Source organism: Rhea americana, unplaced genomic scaffold, assembly GCF_003343005.1.
Source record: "Rhea americana isolate MKP2758 unplaced genomic scaffold, rheAme1 scaffold_42, whole genome shotgun sequence".
Lineage (NCBI taxonomy): Eukaryota > Metazoa > Chordata > Aves > Rheiformes > Rheidae > Rhea > Rhea americana.
In genome coordinates this window covers 6,062,919-6,082,236 of record NW_028186557.1, presented here as the reverse complement: position 1 = coordinate 6,082,236, position 19,318 = coordinate 6,062,919, and the positions used below count along the sequence as shown (strand labels likewise).

Below are 19,318 nucleotides of genomic sequence, written 5' to 3'. Positions count from 1 at the left end.
CTGTCTCGTCCTTTGGAAGCGACGCTGTGGGAGGCCGGGGATGGCAGGGATGGGGAGCCGGAGCGAGGGGGCTCGGTGCGATGGGCTTCGTGGGGAAGGGGACGCGGACCCCCACGTGCAGCAGCGCCGGGGTGGAGGGGCCGAGCCGCCTGGCTCCTCATCTCCAGCACCGAAGGCCTGCTCAGCATGGAGAGCAGGGCTCCGTGGTCTGGAGGCTTCGCACCAACCTGGGACTCCACCAGGTGCTGCCCGGGAGCTGGACCGCAGGTGGCCAAGGCTGTTCATCCCCCCACCCTCRTTTCCAGGCTACAGGGAGGTTTTCCTACCTAGGTATCTACTGCTCGTCCCGGGGCCGCCGGCACAGCGGCMGGTTGCGAGGCTCACGGGGCCGAGCGCGTGTCCCCTCGCTCGCTTGCCACCTCCACGGCCGCTCAGGTGGGTCCACCAGCCACCCGCTCTCCGTGCCAGCTCCGGGGGCCCGCGACGCGGCAGGAGGCGAGTGAAGAAGCACCCTAGCACCCCACGTCCCAAGCCCAAAGTAGTAAAATAATACACAAATAATTGGGGGGGAAAAAAAACGGAAAGAAAAGATGACCCCGGCTTGGTTGGCGACCGCATCCACGGCTCATCCCGAGCAAGGAAGCCTCTTCGCYGCTTCCTGCGGGGAAAACCAAGCGCTGCTCGGAGGCTTCCCGCGCCGAGTCCGTCCGGGGCGGGTCTGGGGCAAAACCAAGGCGATTCAGGTACGGCTCGCGGGGCCCTGGGAAAGGCTGGGTTTTAAAGCCCYGAGAGCAAGCGTCACACAAAGATCAAACCAAAAAGGGAAAAAAGCGAAGGCCTTTTTTTCCTCCCTCTCCAAAAAACGCCCATTCGGCTCTTTCCTGACTTCATTAAAGGCATCTGGCGCGGGACCTCCTGGCAGCCACCATGACACCCCACGGGGGCCGACGCGCCGCCATTTCCCTAAGGCGGCCCCGCCCCCCGCCTCAGGCCCCGCCCCCCGCCTGTCCCTGTCCGCCCGCCGGCGCTGTCAATAAAGCTGCGTGAATGCCCCGCGGTCCCGGCAGCTCCGCTCCGCATTCTGATTGGCCTCGGTGCTTGCCGCTCGGAGCGCGAGGAACCAATGGGAGGCGAGAGAGCGGAGGAAGGGGCGTTTGCTTCCTGCCCGCCTCGGCCTGGGACGGGGCAGAGCGGCGAGGCCCGGCCCGGCGCGGAGGTGTCGCTGCCGCCGGCTCCGGTATCGGCGCCATGTTCCGCCGCAAGCTGTCGGCGCTCGATTACCACAACCCGGCCGGCTTCAACTGCAGGGGTGAGGGGCCTGGGCGGGCTTGGCCGGGCCTGCGGGCGGCCCGGCAGCGGCCTTTTCCCTCACGCACTAACGGCCTCCTCCCCCCGACGTGTCGTTACCGGGGGGGGCGGGGGGCCCTGCCCCCGTGCGAGGGTCTTTGGGTTTTTTTTTTCGTTGTTGTTGACTCAACACGTCGCCCTGCGGAGTCGGGCTGCCCCAGGCCTCCCCCGCTCCGCGGCTCGTTAGCCCGATGAGGTCTCGGGAGGGTTGTTCCCCCGAGGGCCGATGCGAGCGTCGCCTTGCCCGAGCGCCTCCGAGGCTCCCCGTGCTCGTTCTCGCAGTGTACCTGCGGTTTAAAATGATGTTGTCCGTGTCTTGAGCACGGCGGTTTGAAGAAGAAGAAGAAGAAAAAGCAAGATTAAAGCGTCTTCCAGGCTGTGTTATGCAGCTGTCAGGGTTCAAAGTTTAGCTGCAGCTTGCTTTAGTTGTGGCAGAAAGTGCTCATTATTCCAGGAAAAATTCAGAGTATCTCCTGGGGAATCCAGGGCTGCCAGATACTGTGGTGGTTGCCTGTGGGCAGCTTGGTTCTAGGGACTCTCTCACCATCGTGTGGAAACTGAGCAAAAGCAAAGGTAGAATCCGATACCCTGGGGCACCTCTGAGGTAAGCTGCTGGCAGTTCTTTGCTTCTTCCACAGGAAGCAGCAGTCACAAGCCCTGCAGGAAACATCCTCGGTTGCTATACAAACCCGCTGTGTCCCTGCAATGTGGTTTGTTCTGTACACCAGCAGTAGTGTGGTAACCTCATTAGCTCTATTGCCTAATAAACTTATGTGTGTTAATACTCTGGTTTTGGAGCGTGGGTTTTTTGTTGTTTTTTGGGTTTTTTTGCAACCTTAATTTTTTGTTTTAAACTTGGTTCTGCCAGTCTGCAGTTCTAAGTGTCTTCTTGAAAGCTTTCTTTCATGCATGTTGTGACTCTATCTGTGTTTCTTACAGTGTAGTCAATAGAAATAGGGCATTTTTGTCGCTCAGGAGACACTGCTGAGCAGTAGGAGTATTGTTTTTGTCCCTGATGGAAGAGCGGTATCCTTAACCCAGTCTGAGAACTGGCAGAAACTGCTTCAAGATATTAAAACTCTCATAATGCCAAAATGTTCCCATTTGTTTCAAGGGGGCAGTAGTACTCTAGGACTGTGATTTACTGTGTCTAGAAATAAATTCTGCCACTGAAGAGCAGGTGCAAAGTAATTACTCTGTCCTGTGCTAATATATTTGTTTGGACCCAAATCTTTTTATTGTGGAATTCTGAGTCCAAATGGTAAAGTGTTGAGTCAACAATAATGAAAAATTACCTTTGCAGAGTCACGGGATGTGTGTGTGCATGTACAGCTCTTTAGAAAAGTCTGGGGGTTATTGCAACACGTGACATGTTTGTCTAGACAACAGGATTAGTAACTGAATTTCTCCACGTMATTGTTTTGCTTTTCTTTCTTTACTTAACAACAATCTATTAGCTGATATCTTTTAGTGTAGTCAATCATCCACAGACAATTAAGTGACCTGAAAAATAAAAAAACACTTACAGTGCTGAGTTTTGGTCAGATGCTATCTTGGAATATGCAGTTTTAGTGGTAGATATATTTTTCATTAGGGTAAAACCTGAAAGCATGCAGGGGCACCAGTATTTCTTTGAATTAAGTGCATCAAAATTCAGGGGCTGGGTTTTGTCCTTAAAATGTTGGTTCATTCTTTTTTTTTTTTTTCTTCCTCTCTTTAGATGAAACAGAATTCAGAAATTTTATTGTCTGGCTTGAAGACCAGAAAATCAGGCACTATAAGATTGAAGACCGGGGGAACTTGAGAAATATACATAGTGATGATTGGCCCAAGTCTTTTGAAAAGGTATTTTGTTGTTTCAAACACAAATTTAAGTTATAAAGCTGGCTTATGTAAATAATCATAAAGAGTTTCTGTAGTTATTGAATATAAATTACTGTAAATATTTGTCCTTTCTCTGAACTTTGACATTCTTGGTAATTTAAATGTGTTGTTGAAGCCAARCTATAGGAGATATTAAGATGGTAGGACTTCTTGTGCGTAATTTTCATTCAAACATTTTTGCGGTAGCTGGTATCTTAATCTGTTTCTGTTGATTCAGCTTTTGACAGAGAAAGAAAATTGACCACAAGTAAACAGCTTTTTCTGCATTAATGTTTTTGTGTACCAAAAGAGAAATGGATTAGGCTAGTGCGGTCTTAGACTTTGCAAGCATATAAAAGGAGGTTACTCCAACTTTTCTGTGTGCCTACKGTTATTTCAGATGGGTGATTTTTCACTGCTTGCACAGAACATGGCGTAGCTTTGTGAGCGATCTCCTGTGTGCTCGTGAGCGTTTTCAGTTGCCGTGGGGCTGTTATAGCTTTCCCTCTTGGTTCCTATTTCCTGTGTTTTGAAACAGCCTTGCAAGGAGCTGAAGATGCTCCTCCATAATGTTCAYTGCATGTAAGTCTTTATTTTACTGGAGCTGCTTGCCTGGTTCACTGTCCAGAAGGATTGGAGTTGCACTGCTCGTGCTCTGCAGATCGGAGGCTAAGGAACAGGTGCAAAGTTGATGTTGGGGTAGTATTGGGAGTTTTAAGTACACGTGATATCAGAACTATTGACTGCGAACGCTGTTGTGGTATCAGCTGTACGAGTGTTGTAGTACTGCAGCTCTGTGTTATCTTTCTTGACTTGGCCAGACTGTTCTTCTCTCCCTGCCTTCCTCCTGTGCCTCTTCCCAACAGCCAGGAACAGCTCTTCTGCCTGCTTGTGCTGTGCCAGCCCCTGGTGCCCTTTGCTGCCAGTGGTGATGCTGCTGCTGGAGTGGAGGCTGTGTGGCAGTTCTCTCCCTTCAGCAAAGGGACACAGCGGGGTTTCAATGCACACTGGACTCTTTAGTCTTGGCAGTGAGTTATGCTAGGACAAGGTCCTGTATCCTGGCCTTAAGAGCCCTGGGATGGTGTCCCAGCCTTGAAACTTGTCCTCCTCTGTTATACATGATTCCTTTAATCCTGATACTTTAGCTGTATATGGTGACCTAAGAAAGGGAAAATTATTACTCCCGCTATAACCTAGAATCCTCTGACTTCTGTCCAGATGATTTTAAAATCATTGCTGTATCCTGATACCAGTATTGTGAAAGCTTTAGGTGGGAATTGGAATTTTTTGCTCTACTGATTTGTTCTTGCTCCTTCCACTTGCCCTAACTTCCACTAAATATGTAAATTGAACAAAGAAAGGAGGTTTTTTGGTTTTCAGATAGTATCAGCTATCAATTGAAAAGTGAGTGCCATTATTAAGTGGCAGGGTCAAGTTAGCTGGGGAGTAGGGTGCTCTGGAATGCCTCAGACCAAATCCTGCAGGAGGACACTGCATAATGATGCATCTAACTAATTATTAATCTTCCAACAACCTTTAGGTCTGTGGGGAAGTAGCTATGTACAAAACGCTTCTGTGCTCCTAGCTAATTTGTACAAGTGCTTCCTTCCAGTCAGTAACACTTATTTTTCTCCTCTTTCTACTCCACAGTATATGAAAGATGTAAACTGTCCCTTCAAAATGCAAGAACGACAAGAAACGGTGGACTGGCTTCTTGGGTTAGCAGTTAGGCTTGAATATGGGGATAATGGTATGACTGAACTTACTTTATATTTCAAAATGATAGGGAATCCTATTTTGCTATGTAATTTATTTTAGCACTTGTCAACTTTAGACAATGTCAAAAGTATTCATTATTGTCTTTTAAAAATATATGATTTGGTCTACTTGTTTCTGCATGGTATTCCGATATGAGCTGTGTCTCTTCAGCTCAACTCCCCTGGGACAGTACAGCAATGTACTTGCATTCATGAGTATCACATGTGAGTATATCACTTACATGAATGTATTCACATGCTGGATATAGCAAAACCCATTGTATGTATTTATATCTTTCTGTCTTGGGATTGTCTTATATTAACTTACTCTAAAATGTATTAAATACATTTTCTTCAGTACTAATATACCAATAAGTTATTCTTGCCTTGTTTCACAAGACAACTCCTGAGCCCTTGGAAACCAGGAGAATGTTGTGAAAAAAGTTAACTCTCAGCAGTGATTTGGTTTCCTTATAGTGACAGTGCAGAGACAAGTGTAGTTACTGGTGGCAAACCTTTATAAGAGCCAAAGCACTGTTTTCAATTACCTTTAACTGCTGCAGAGCTGAGCTTGGGCCAGGACAAGGAACAATGAATGTAAATACTTGCAGTTTGTAGAGCTGGTTCTCAGCCTCTCTGGTTAGAGAAAGCTGCCTTTGACTCAGAGCTGCATGAAGATGGAGGAGCCAGCAGGGTGCCATTTTGAGAAGCCTTAAAAAACATACTTGTGGGTCACACAGGTTTTGCTGTCTTCTGCAAAACAAAGCCTCCACTGGAAGTGTTATACTCTGCCTGATAAGAACAAACTGAAATCTGTAGTTCTTGATCTCATGTGATAAAATCACTGTRTGCGCTACTGGGTAAGGTAAAATGCCTCTGGTGTTAGCTGAATTGCTGGATTTTAAAAACAGTAGAACTGCAACATGCAGATTGTTCAGCCCTGCTTTTTGGGGATGAAGACTGTAGGAAGAGCCTTAATCAAGAGTGTAATGCCCTGCCTAAGCATGGAGCATGCCCTGACCCTACTCTGGAACAGTACATAAGTTTTGTGCGGATGAGAGCTGTTGGAAGAGCTCACTAGATTGGCAACTGACTAGGGCTTCAGTAGAGGATCCAAAGCTGCAGCATATGCATTGATAAGGCTTTTGAGGGTATACCATATGTCAAAAGTGTAGTTGACAAAAACTGCAGTTTAATTCTAAACTTGTTATTTTTGTCTTTCACCCTGATGGTGATTGTATTTACTTCTTATTTTAACAGCTGATAAGTATAAGGACTCTAACCCTGATGGTGCTAAAAATGCTGACAATACAGCAAAAAATGCAGAGCCGCTGATTAACTTGGATGGTAAGTGTGCAGTAGTGTGCTCTACAGATGTCATACATGAATGTGTTCCATGGCCTCAGTGGTGCTTTTTGGATTTTAAGTTGTTACAGTACTACAATACATGTAACTTTTAAAAGTCATATTTAAGGCTTTAGAAATGCAAGTTTTCATATATATGTGTGTATATGTAGGTAGATACATACATATATATATGTGTGTGTATATATATATATATACACATATAAAACTGCTATCTCAGAACTGCTTCTATGTGAACAGTGATTTTCTTGAGAGCTATTTTAACAGCTGTTCATTCTTTTCCTCATCCCTACTAAAGGAAAGAGGAATCTACTCCATATGAATCCCAGGTGTCTTGTCATGGCAGAGCTCTTTTCTGTTGGGGAAAGGCAGGAAGGGAGAATATTTTCCAGTAGAGTGAGGTACCTGGAGACTTGATCATATATGAATGTGGCAGGAGGGGTCTAATCACAGAACAGTTGAGGTTGGAAGAGACCTTTAGAGATTTTCTAGGCCATCACCACCCTCACTCAAGCAGGGTCACCTTGAGCACTTTGCCCGGGACTCTGTCCAGATGGCTTTTGAACACCTCCAAGGATAGAGACTCCATAACTTTTCTAGGCAACCTGCTCCAGTGCTCAGTCACCCTCACAGTAAAAATTTTCCTTATGTTCAGACAGAACTTCCTGTGTTTCAGTTTGTGCCCATTGCTTCTCTGCCAGGCAGTAAGGAAGCAGCTGAAGGGCGTTTACACTAACAGCTCTGCAGAGAGTGCTCTGGAAGATGTGAATGTACTTATTGTGGTTTGAGGTGGAGTAACAAAACAGCTCTTGGGATGCTGAGCTATCATTTAAAAAAAAACACTCTAAGAAAACGTTGACAGACCAGTTCAGTACTGTCACCTATTACATGTTGGCTCAATTTTGCCCTTCCTTCCCCCCGCCCTGTTGTACCTTTCTCATGATTAGTGTAACTTTTTTTGACTGCTGCACGTGTTCATAATAAATTAAATTAGTGGAACATAGCTATTAAAACTAGCCTCATATCCCCAAGTCTTCCTCCGTTGCTCCTTCCACGGAAAGACAGCTAGGCATTAGTCTTGCCCTCATCCAGCAGTCACAGTTCTGCTCTGCAGCTAAATAATAGACTTGCAAAAGAGAATGCTATTGTCTTYTAAAGACTTGCTCTGGCTTCCTGTGCTGTAGAACCTTCATATGATATGTTTTACATTGAAAACAGTATTGTCTGTGCTTTCAAAATGTTGTGCAATCTGGTTATGCAGCTAGTGTCAGACTTTAATTGCTTTGTATATCTTTATGAAGGAGGATACAAATTAAATCTTASAGCAGATTGAGCCCCTCCCTTCTATTATATGGCCAGGTGACTAAATGGTTGCTCACTGCTGTGTATCCATGGCCTTGTCCATACTTGAGTGCAGTCTGATACTATGGAGTCGGGAAGTAAAGTCTATTAAAGTAGCATATTTGTTTTACAGTGAATAATCCTGATTTCAAGGCTGGAGTGATGGCTTTAGCTAATCTACTTCAAATCCAACGACATGACGATTACTTGGTAATGCTTAAGGTGAGTTTCACAACTCCTYGGGGTGCGCTGTTATTGACAGCTGTGATTTCTTTACTTTCCACTTCTTCCTTAACTCATCTTATGTGTGTTGTTTCTCTGTATTCCAGCTCTAGAAATGAAAGGAGTAACTTGAGAACATAGAGGCTAAGTAATGCAAAGGATATTTTTWWAAAAAAAMMACACACACACAAATGGGGAAGAGCCAAGGTTAGACGCTATTTCCTCCTGGCTTTTCATCCCATGAACTGTTTATTCTTTGTCATAGCTAAATTCAGTTTAGGTTAATCTTGACAATTAATCATAACTTCTAAATGCAGCAAATMGAAAAATACTTTATAAAATTCATTAGCCTAATAATTGGGAGAAAATCCGTGACTTAGTGCTAGAGTTGTAGATGCATGCRGATTTCAGATCAAAGCTATATTCTTAAAGCACTGTATTTAGTGAATTGGCAACAATCCTGAGTTTCCACTTGATCACATCATAATCTGGAAATAATCTTAGTTTGGCACTAAAATAAACTTGGTACTTCAATGAAAAACAAGAATAAGGTCACAGAAGCTGTGATCTTTGCAAAATTTATTTTGGAGAAGCTAATGCGACGGGTATTGAAGTTTATACAGTGTGCTTAAATCTGTGATGGCTATATTTGAACAGTCTTATCACTTGAGCCTGGTTTCTGAATGAAATGAGGCCCTGCACTCATCCTGTCAGTCACTTGCTGCTTCTCTCCAGCGTGCTACTATCATTTGCCTTCCTGAAATAGCTTTTGAACCCTTCACAGTGCTTTACAGAGAAGTGGAGGTTTTGGGTATCAGACCCCTACAACTTGGTGAAAAGAGATAGCAGGTAAAGAGAGACCCTGTGAATGCCACTGCTGGGGATCTGCCGTGTGAGCTCGGAAACCAGACATGAGAAAATCCCTTGAGTGCTTCTTACAGGATTGTCTCAAGGCTAACGAGCTTTAAGTGGATTTGCCAAATCTGGTATTAACAGCTTGGAAAGAAAAAGTGCAAGTGTTTTCTGCACAGGTGTATTTATGTTTTGTCTTTCTTTCTATATTTCTAGTCTCGCTTTTTTTTTTGTCAGAGGTAGTTGGACAAAAGCATYGCCCTAAATTTTCTTGCTTTTAATTACAGTGAGTAGGTTCCTACTGTAGCGGTTCATATTATATGAACAACTATAATGCTAATTTCAAGGCTTGATGATATCAGAATGCATCAGTGGAACTTATTTCACACCACAGTAATATGGTTTCTTATAATGCCTACACATTGAAGGTATGATCCATATTTGGGCTTGGATATGGAATGGGTCCTTAGGAAAGCAGAAGAGTATGAACACGTCACAGGCAGCTTGCCAGACCCTGGCCAGAGAGAGCAGAGAAATATTTGGAGTCTGTTTTATTAATTTAATTTTGAGAAGTTGGTCAGAAAGCATTTTTCTCTGTGTACCTATGTTGGATATCATTTTCCTAATGCAAAAGTTACTCAAAATTCTCTATTGCAAAGTCTGGTTTCAGTGCTGAAATATAAAAAGGAAACTCCTGATCAAACCACTTTTCCACAAGGCTACTCTGTCTAGTTAGAAAGCTTTGTAATGGTATCCAGTGGCAGCCTTGCAATATTGCCTCTCAGCTTTAATCATGACCAAAAMCAGGAGAAATCTTGAAGGAGAAACATGAAACAGTCACACTGCTTCCGTCGCATTTCAGGAGGGAAGCAGTCTGAGGAATGTGTTTGACAGACTGAGTTCTTCTTGATGCAAGTCTGCCTGCCTGGTATTCCTTGAGTTATTTTTGGAGGCATTTACAGCTGTAGGTATCAGTAACTGATAGCTTTGATACGATTTCATGCTGTGTACTGGAGTCAGTAAAAATAGATGAGTGGCACGATTGTTAAACTCAGTCAAGTCTGGGTTTTTGCATGTGTGTATATCTAAAAATAATTTTTTTCTATTTAGTCTCTTTAAAACCTGGGTTGGTGGCCCTGCTCCAGGTTTCTCTGCTGTTATGAGGTGGTTCGGTGCCTACTAAAGTTCCTTCCTGAAGAAGCTGAATTGCTGCAGAATTAACAGGTTCTGCTCCAGGCAGTGCAGTCTCAAAAATGGTACTGCTGCTTTGGAATCATGATCGGGTCATTCTGGGAATGGCAAACTTTCTTGACTGTTCTAGTGCTTTGCAGATCTAGCCCAGTAGTGGCGAAAGGTAACACTGTAATAAATAACCAGATCTCTTCTGATCAAACTGCCTTCCTAGAACCAAAGAGGCTGAATCTGTGGAGGGAAACTGCTTGCAGAGAGTAGTGCAATTTAAAGAATTAAGGTCTAAGAGTTTTTCCAAAAAGTCTTTTATAAAACTGGATTTGGTATTATTCCGGATTTTAATGTTGTTTCCTTTTCCCTTGGTATTGCAGAGAAATGCATTAAGAYGTAATTGAATTACTTTGGCCTTTAAATGTTTTTCCTAGGCAATTCGCATTTTGGTTCAGGAGCGCTTGACGCAGGATGCCATAGCGAAGGCGAATCAGTCCAAGGAGGTTCGTATATACAACGCACAAGTCTATCTGGTGTTAGTTGTTCCACTAGCCCATAAATAGTGTAGGTGCAAATATCTCAGACAGTCAAACTGGGTTCTGTTCAAACACTGTTGATTTAGGAGAGGTGGTGGAAGCTTGCTTTACATTAGCAATCCTGATTCTAAAAGATCCGGAGAAGAATTATGGGGAGTATATGAAGTGCTCTTTTTTTTAATCCTGTAATGTACAAATATAGGTACCTGTATGATCTTACATAAATAGCTGTTTTCCTGATTTAGTATATGCTAGATGATTATTGTTACTGTTAGGGCAGCAGGCCTACAATGTCAGAGGAAGAACATGTATGAGCTGGCTTTTCCTTCGAGGTAGCAGTGTTGGCTATAAATAGACAAAACTTTCCTTGTATGGAATGTGTTGCTTTTTACTCCTCATGTTTTAGGAATGGGATGCTGGACACCCAGCTCCTTTCTGCCATTCCAAATGAGAAATGATGAAGGAAACTTAGAATTCTACAGTGAAGCCTCTGAGCTGAATAATAGTACTGTGAAAAACTATTTTTGCAGAATTACTTTCTAACCATGAGCTGTCAGATATTTGTAGATCTGATGMATAATAAGTACTCCAGCTACTCACAGGGAACGATTGTGGATTTTTTTTTTCAGATTGTTTCTTAAAAATCCCAGTTCTCAGCTCGTTTTTCTAGTGGTTGGTGCAGCAGCTGTTTGCAGACTGCATTGGCTGCAGCCGAGGCAGGCAGCCTTTCTTGCCTGACAGGTGTATGTTTAGAAGTGTCCCTGTTAGACAGAGCAACTGAATCTGATCAAAGAGGACAAGTCCCTTCATCTTTTTCTGGCAGCTGCTTAGAACAGGGCATACTTTATTTATTATCATAACACTGCTTACGATGTTCACTAAGCTGCAATTGCAGGTGCTCAGAGTTGCAACACAGTGATTGCCAGAAGCACTGGGACAGCAAATCAAAACCATGAAAAGAGCAGGAAATCTGTAAGCAGCTGAGACTGTTACACTAATTTTACTTTCTCTAAGTGACATAAAGCTGCNTTTTTTTGCTGTTTATGTAGCAGCAATGCTGGCATTCAGGAATCAGAATGGGCATTCTTATGAGTTTGTCAGAATAAGCTTCTTTAAGGAATAGTCTTTTTTATGACAAAAGTGTTTTTCRTGTTTGATAGGTTCTCAAGATCTTAGGTGGAAGTGTCACTGGGTGCTGGTATTCCCACTCTGAATGCTGAGTTTCAAATGGAGGAAAGGCAGGGAGTTGGAGGCAGGGACACAGCTTTATTTGTGTGCTTGGAACATTTGCCTGCACCTTAATCACTTTGAAAACTGGTGATTCAGGGCAGGAAAGCTTTTCTGAAAAGAGCTGTTGGATCTTCCGTAACACTTTCCTAAAAATAAAGATCAGTAGTAGTGATCAGCATCATGATGCTGTAGATAAAGAAAATATCCTCAAAAGAGAGGATAATTGAGTTGCAGGATGGAAGGATAGGGAAAATAAATCTCTGCTTCTGATTTTTGGCTGGCATAATAGCCAAAATACTAGCTAGTGACACTTTGTGTATATTAAGTCTTGTCCCTGGAAACAGTTTGTAACCTTTGACTTGTGCGTCACAGGCTTAATATACAAAGTGTCATGAGTTATAATCTTGGCAATATCAAGGTACAAGGGGGAGAAAGATGGATGTAGAAATGAGACACACAGAACTGTCCTTTGGCTGAAGGATGGGTATGAGTATGCTGAAGAACCCTATGCTGCTGTGCTTGTGTTTTAAAAGTACCCCCAAAATGATAGAGCTTTCAAGATGAGAAAGRCACTTAGGGATTTTTAGGTTTTGTGTTGAGTAGGTGACAATTCAATGTAGTCAATGTTTAGACAGGGTTCAGATTTATACTGACAGACTTCTAGAACATCGATTTTTTTCATTTCCCATCATTTATGCTGTACTTCTTGCTGAAGCTATCTATTAAGGCATGAAAGCAGGCATGCTTTTATGAAACAGCAAGACATAATGCATTTTTTTATTGGAGTTTTTTATTGGAACCATTCTGTGAGAGTTGCACATGGTTTTAGAGGAAGCACTTGTTTGAACTCAATAATTCAAAGTGTTTTCAGCTTTTGGCGACATCTTTTCACAATTCATCCTTGTATTGCTGTGATAGTGCAGAATGTTCTTAAAGGTGTGTAATCTCTTTCCCTTTTCCCCTGCCCCTCAGGTTAGGAGAGTCCTCTGCTCTCCTAGCCTGTCCYTCTGGGCTTTCCTTACCTGGTGAGTGTATCTTAGGTAGGATCAACCACAGCAAATGCCACTAGAGTGGCCCGTCAGGATCACTTTGAGAGTACAGGCTAGAGCTTCTGAAGGGACCGCACCGCTGCTGCGGCCCGTGGGGCCTTCATGCTTGGAAAGGACTGGACCTACTGCTCTACCAAAACGGACCTCCACCAGAGGGAGCAGACAAAGTGTGCTGCCAAAAAGGACCATAACAGCAAGGGTGATGGGAGGAGGACGGGGGAAATAACGTTACACTGCTGGGGCACCCCAGAGACTGGCTGTTTTCAAAGTACCACCACAGTCACTCAGCACTGGAGGTGCCTGCAATGGCCCTGGGGCTCCATCCACAAAGAACCGGCCGAATCAGAGTTTTGCTGCTCTCGTAGCTCTGAGAACTCTTGAGGGCAGTGAGGTCTTTGCAGCCTTAAATACTGAGTTTCTTAGAAAGTATGCATATGAAGGCTGATACTGCATTAATCCATCTGAAGTGTCATAAATGGCATTCTTGTTGTACGCTGTATAAATTATAATAATACAGCAGTTTATTGCAATACAGAAATATTAAGATTGCAGTTGAACACATTTTGCTTTGAAGGTCATGGGGGAAAATATTTCTGAAAATGAGATATTAGATTAGGTCAACATGGTTTCCTTTGTTTTGATCGACTCGTATATAAAAGCTTTTTTTAAAAAAAAAAAAAAGAAAAGAAAAGAAAGAAAAGCCCCTCATTGTTGGAAGGTTTATGGCCCTGTCATTTTGGAAACGAACCTTATGGAACTCAAAGGTTTTTGTCATGCAAGGCAAATGTTGAAAAAAGTTATGTAGGGTGTAATGAAAGTCTTTTAAAATTGGCTTTTCTCTGTATGTTTAGAGAAATCTAAACTTGGAGGTATGCTGAAACATGGTGAGCAATTGTTTAGTGTGACCTGTCCTCCACCACAGGAAAGGGTAAAGGCAATCGAGCAATGCCTACAAATGACCACTAACAAAACTTTGTCTTATACTGTCTCATAGAGCATGTGTTTAGAAGATTGAACACTCCTATTTATTCCTGCGCTTCAGTGCTTGAGACTGTTGGTTAGAGTTTTTACAACTTGTTTTCAAAATAAGTGAATGCTTTGAAATCTGGCAGCTGTTTGAAGGCAACAGTTTCTAAGACAGCCTAGTTTGTACATGTTTTCTTTGTTTGATCTGGGTAGAGTTGTTGCTGTATTGGGTGTTGTCTTGCAGTACTGTCGTTGGCCTTTTAAGGATTGCGTACGGGCAGTGTGTATTCAATGGGATTCACTGGACAAGTAAAGGGAATATTATTAGATGGTTTTCTTTATTAATAACGTTATTTCAGGACATAGTCATGTGTAATAAAATATGATGTTTTTTGAAGTTGTCAGCAGTGTCTGTATAAGTAAAACTTAAGTGTAGTTCTTGATTTCGCTTTCCAAACATATGAAATGGCACTTCTAATTATATGTGACCATGTTTTTTGCTTTTTAAGGGTTTGCCCGTTGCTTTAGAAAAGCACATTCTTGGTTTTGATACAGGAGGTAAGTAGTTCTCTAAATGCTGCTTTTTAAATAACTATGCTTGCCTTTGACAAAGTGAAATACTAGATAACACGTGCAGTAAAAAAGCACAATTCTTCTAGAAGCCTGTATTCGCTCCCTTCCAGTTTGTTGTCTGTGAGCACTCCTGAGCATTTTGTGCGGGAACAGAAAAGCACAAGTATTAACGGTGCAATATGTAGTTCCGAACTCACGTTTAAATAACAGCTTTTAATGGCAGCCACTTCATGCAGAAGGAATGCGTTGCCATGTAAAACCTTATTTCTACCAGCAGAGGGACCAATGTGCTGCTCAGGTTTAGGTTTATCATCTAGCTAAAACACACTAATCAGAGGTAGCAGAATTTGGCACGATGGGTTATATGTAAGCAATAGTCAGATGACTTGGGACTCTGATAGGCTTCACTTTTGCCCCTCGTACAACTAAATTACTACTCGGAATGTTTCATGCTGACTGGACTTGGCTGTGGCTTACTGGAAGGGCCACGCAAAACTCAGTGAGGTTTTGCACAGAGCACTCTGTATCTCTAGCAAGAAGAGCCAAGTCTCCCGTTTCAAGTATGAAAAGCACCAGCACGAGCAAAGGACAGAGCATTAACTTAGGTTAAGCTTTTGTTAAGACAACCSGCATATCAGATGAAAATGTTTTATACTGCTTCTTTCTGCAACTCACCTAGATGCTGTTCTCAATGAAGCTGCCCAGATTCTGCGACTGCTGCATATAGAGGAACTCAGAGAGCTGCAAACAAAAATTAATGAAGCGATTGTAGCAGTTCAAGCAATTATTGCTGATCCCAAGACGGACCACAGACTGGGGAAAGTCGGAAGATGAACAGATAAAGATTTTAGTTTGTCTCCTTAGTACAGTTAGGAACCATGTACATCTCTGGCATGCAGTTTGAAATGGATATTATTTTACTGTTTTGAAAGAAAACAGAGGAAATTGAATTCTGACTGCTCTGAACTACCATTTTTCTTTAAATAAAGTTGGAGAAATAGAGACAAATTTTTCTGATTAGTTCTAAGTTGGCAAATGTGGTTCTTATTCATTGTGTTTGGCTTTGTGTTGAAAAGGGAGTGTTATATAAAGGCTTTGCAGATTCCTCTCTTGCTGTAGTTCTGCCATGTAAACGGCTCAGTCCTGGCTTGCTTGCTGCTTCTCCAGTTTCCCCTACAACTGAAATATTTAAAAACTAGATCTGAAGGGGAACTTTAAACAACCATTTTATTTAATTGTTGAAGTAACCTAGAAAAAGTGAAGCATTACAACTTAAATGGTATTTCTGAACATGTATTGGTCTACATTGGGTAGGTCTATGAAGGCACTTAAAAAAAAGCATGAACAGATTAACTCTAGCATTCGTCTAATATAAATACTAAAAGACATGCATTGAGGCAGTGTTGGAAATACAGAATTGTCTTCTAGAAAAATTTTAATGCTTTTGCCGTATCATTTAACTGTTTTGCATGCTTTCTGAACATCTACAGCCCTGAAGACTGTGCATGGCTTAGACCCAGCAAGATACTGCATCCAAAGCTTTCCATATGCTCTTATTTTTGGTTAAAAGGGACCTGTTGGTCAGATTGTCAAACTCTTAAAAATACTAATCCATTTTTCTCCCAGTAAAATAAAACATTTGATTAAGACAACTACATTTTAAATTTGCTTGTATAAGCAAAAGTTAGAGTAATGGCCTGAGATTCACAGGACCATTTTCTGTAATATATCAATGCTCTTCATTTTTTTTTTTTAAATACAGTAGTAAAGACTTGAGGTATAACTTCAAAAATAGCTGATAAACTTTTGCAGAAAAGTAGGTCACTTCGTTGGCCTTCGTTAAGGGCTTTTCCCCTTAGCTGCATGCAGTGATAGCCTYCTGGATCTCATGTTCTTCTGGGTATAAAGATTGTGGTTTCTTGAAGTAGTATTTACTATTTTCTTGCTGCAGAGAGAAATTGATTTTTAACACRTTAATCATATAACAGCTGTCAGGCAGTGAAAAGCGTGTTGTGTTTTTCATACCTCCCGGGCAGTAGGGATAAACCGCAGTTATTCCATAGAGATGCGATCGCTGCTCTGGAAGATACTCGTCGGTAAAGGAGCCGGTGTCTTTATTGACAGCTATCACACCATCTCTGTTGATAAAGAGGGAGAAGCGCTTTAATCATCTCTGAAATATCTTTGTTCCTCCCCTTCCTCCCACTCTATGTGYGTTTAAGGACAGAGGCAATCAAAAAGGTCTAGTCTCAACGCTTTCGGACTCGCCGGGGCGCTCAGAGCTGCCCCGTGGAGGCCACGTGCGGCTCGTTCAGGGCGTCGCTCTGGCRGCGGAAGGCAGAGTCTCGCAGCCAGCCTTCCGCGGAGAGATTATAGCCCCCAGACTCTCCTCCGTGTTTGTTGTAATCTGCTTAGATTTAAGTGTTAACAACTTCCAGCTGGAGTGAAGTAGAGGTGAGCCCCTGATGAGCCCACAGCTGAGGGCTGGGGTGGGGGAGAGGACTTGGGACCAAATCCTTTCTTTGGCTTGATCCAAATACAGAATGCTATGCYAAATCTTAYTTAAAAAACACCACCACCACCACMACTATTGCTCCCCCTGCCAGGAAGCCGCGTGGGTTTCTGCACAGCCSCTCGTCGCACGGCGATGCGCGAGCAGCGGCTCCCGAGCGGGGCCCGGCGGGAGCCCCGGGGCAGCGCTCCCGCGGGCTTTCGGGACTCCGTTCGTTTTTGCKCCGGCGGCGAGCCGGAGAGGCTGGGGGGAGCGCGGCCCCGCCGCCGTTACCGTCTCCAGTCGGTGTGGTAGAAGTGGTCGGCGTAGCTGACGATGCTGAAGGGGTAGTTGAGGTTGTTCTGTACGATGCGCCGGCCCGTTCCGTCCGGCTGCGTGCACTCCAGGTGCTTCGTGCCTTTCCAAAGACGTGACAGGCCATAAGTTAAGTTGATGAACATATATATAAACATATTTCCTTTTTTTTTTCCTGCAGCAGCTGCTGAGGCGCAGGTGCGGTATCGGAGCAGCCCGAGGCCCTTGGCTTTGGGCAGGCAGAGTTTAACCACTTGCAGGTTAAACTTGCRGTGTGAAAACACCCACATTTATACAAAAGAAAGAAGTAGGGAGATCTCACGTGTGTATATCTGGGGGTAAATTACCCACAGAGTTAGCCGATGCGCGTTAGCGCCTTTGTAAGCTAAAAAGGGCCGAGCACAGAGTTGACCCCAAGAAGCAACGGGACGGAGCTGGGATTTTTTTCTTGGGGCTCGGCGAGTTTCGGGTCCGACGGGCCCGTGGCGAATTACCTGCGTCCGCCCAACAGAGCAGCTTGGCGAAGGGGTCGAACGTCAAGCCGTTGGGCAGGCCGATGTCCCTGTTCACCAGGATCCTCCTGTTGGCCCCGTTGACGGTGGAAGTTTCRATTTTCGGCGCTTCGCGGTTCCAGTCAGTCCAGTAAAGGTTGCTGTGGGAAACAAGTATGCACCAAACACGACGTGCAAAACTGAGATGTGGTGGGAGACGATCGGCTTTTTTATTTTAGTTGCTGGCTCTTAGCAGGAGAGAAGACCTGGGTTGCCCTTTATGCTGCCTGCAATAGCTCTTAAATTGATGTGAAAATCTCCGAAAGAAAAGCAAAAAGGTGTCAAAACACGTTTATGACCCAACYGGTAGCTCCTAGGTGAGGGCGAGGTGGGAGTAGCACCTTCTATGGCGCGGCAGCACCCCAGAGGGGACAGCCTGCGTTTTCAAACCCTGAGCAAGGTCTCCAAGCTTGAAAATACGATGCTGCAAGAGCAGGTTTCACCAAATCCCCACTCGCCCTACTGCAACCCGCCCCGCGCCGCCGCTCACCCGCGCACGGGGTCCACCGCGATGGCCCGGGGGTTGACGAGCTCCGTGTCGAAGAGCACCCGCCGCTCGGAGCCGTCCAGCCGGGCTCGCTCGATTTTATCCAGGCCGCTGTCGGTCCAGAACATGGCTCTGCGCAGGTGGTCCACGGCCAGCCCCTCGGGGCTGAGCAGCCCTGCCGCGGGGCACGGCGGCCGTCAGCGGCGGGCGCTCGCCTCCCCGCCGCGGCCCGGCCCCGCTCCGCCCCGAGAGCCGGCGGCGGGCGCCGCACCTGAGCCGACGACGGTCTCCGGCTCGGCGCCCGGCTCCAGGCTCGCCCGGCTGATGCTCCGGCCGGCCACGTCGGTCCAGTAGAGCGTCTTCTCCCGGCAGTCGTGGTCGATCCCCACCACGATGGAGCCCTGCCGGGGCGGGAGGGTGCGGGGTGAGCGCCCGCCTCGCCAACGGGTGCGCTTGGCAGCATCCAGCGACCCGCTGGCCAGCGCCCGAATCCAGGAGGCGACGGAGAAAGGGAAAAGGGGAATTTTGCGGTAGAGCGGTGCCGGGGAGCCGGCGTCCCGTGGGATACGGTACATGCAGCGAGAGCAGCGTCTTCGCCGCCTCCTTCTGCAGCCGCGTGCCGTTGAGCGGGAGGTAGCCGATCTGCTGGCCCTGAGCGTAGAGCAGGAAGGTCCCCGCGGCCGGCGGGGACACGTCGGGCCGCGGCGTGGGCCGGACGCTGGGCGGCGCGACGCTGGGGAGACCTGGGGGGAGAGCAAGGGCTTGGAGAGCATCGGCCTCAGGGCTGACACGCCAGAGCTGCACGGGGGAGGAGAGGTGCGGGGAGAGGGGTGCACGTGTGTGTTTGCACGTGCAGAGAGCTGGGACGTGGGCGCGCTCATGCGTATGTAGAGCTGGGATGCATGTGCACTGCAGAAAGCAAGAGCGTGTGCGTGCGGTCATGTATGTGCAGAGAGCCAGGATGCGTGTGCACTGCAGAGAGCAGGGCCACGTGTGCACGGTCCTGTGTGTGCATTGCAGAGAGCARGGCCACGTGTGCATGGTCACATGTGTGCATTGCAGTGAGCAGGCACATGTGTGTGCAGAGAGCCAGGATGCGTGTGCGCTGCAGAGAGCAAGGACACGTGTGCATGGTCCTCTGTGTGTGTGTGTGTGTGTGTGTGTTGCAGCGAGCAGGGACACGTGTGCATG

The 19,318-nt window shown here is 45.4% G+C and overlaps 2 protein-coding genes across 2 annotated transcripts in view; one reads left to right on the top strand and one right to left on the bottom strand.

Moving 5' to 3' along the window:
* The first annotated feature begins 1,144 nt into the window (after positions 1 to 1,144).
* RTRAF (RNA transcription, translation and transport factor) lies at positions 1,145 to 15,291 on the top strand. Its single transcript, XM_085315134.1, has 8 exons — positions 1,145 to 1,309; positions 3,068 to 3,192; positions 4,861 to 4,960; positions 6,228 to 6,314; positions 7,807 to 7,895; positions 10,364 to 10,432; positions 14,220 to 14,268; positions 14,963 to 15,291. Exons 1-8 carry the CDS (start codon positions 1,249 to 1,251, stop codon positions 15,115 to 15,117), a joined length of 735 nt encoding a protein of 244 aa, XP_085171260.1. The 5' UTR covers positions 1,145 to 1,248; the 3' UTR covers positions 15,118 to 15,291.
* A 194-nt stretch (positions 15,292 to 15,485) lies between these two features.
* NID2 (nidogen 2) overlaps positions 15,486 to 19,318 on the bottom strand; it is a gene marked incomplete at its 5' end in the record, with an annotated part of 9,382 nt that continues 5,549 nt past the window's right edge. The window contains 7 exons of the mRNA XM_085314982.1: positions 15,486 to 16,228; positions 16,309 to 16,421; positions 17,069 to 17,192; positions 17,584 to 17,741; positions 18,131 to 18,302; positions 18,399 to 18,528; positions 18,701 to 19,311. Of these exons, the coding sequence (XP_085171108.1) occupies positions 16,218 to 16,228; positions 16,309 to 16,421; positions 17,069 to 17,192; positions 17,584 to 17,741; positions 18,131 to 18,302; positions 18,399 to 18,528; positions 18,701 to 19,311 (1,319 nt within the window). The remainder of the gene's footprint in view (positions 16,229 to 16,308; positions 16,422 to 17,068; positions 17,193 to 17,583; positions 17,742 to 18,130; positions 18,303 to 18,398; positions 18,529 to 18,700; positions 19,312 to 19,318) is intronic.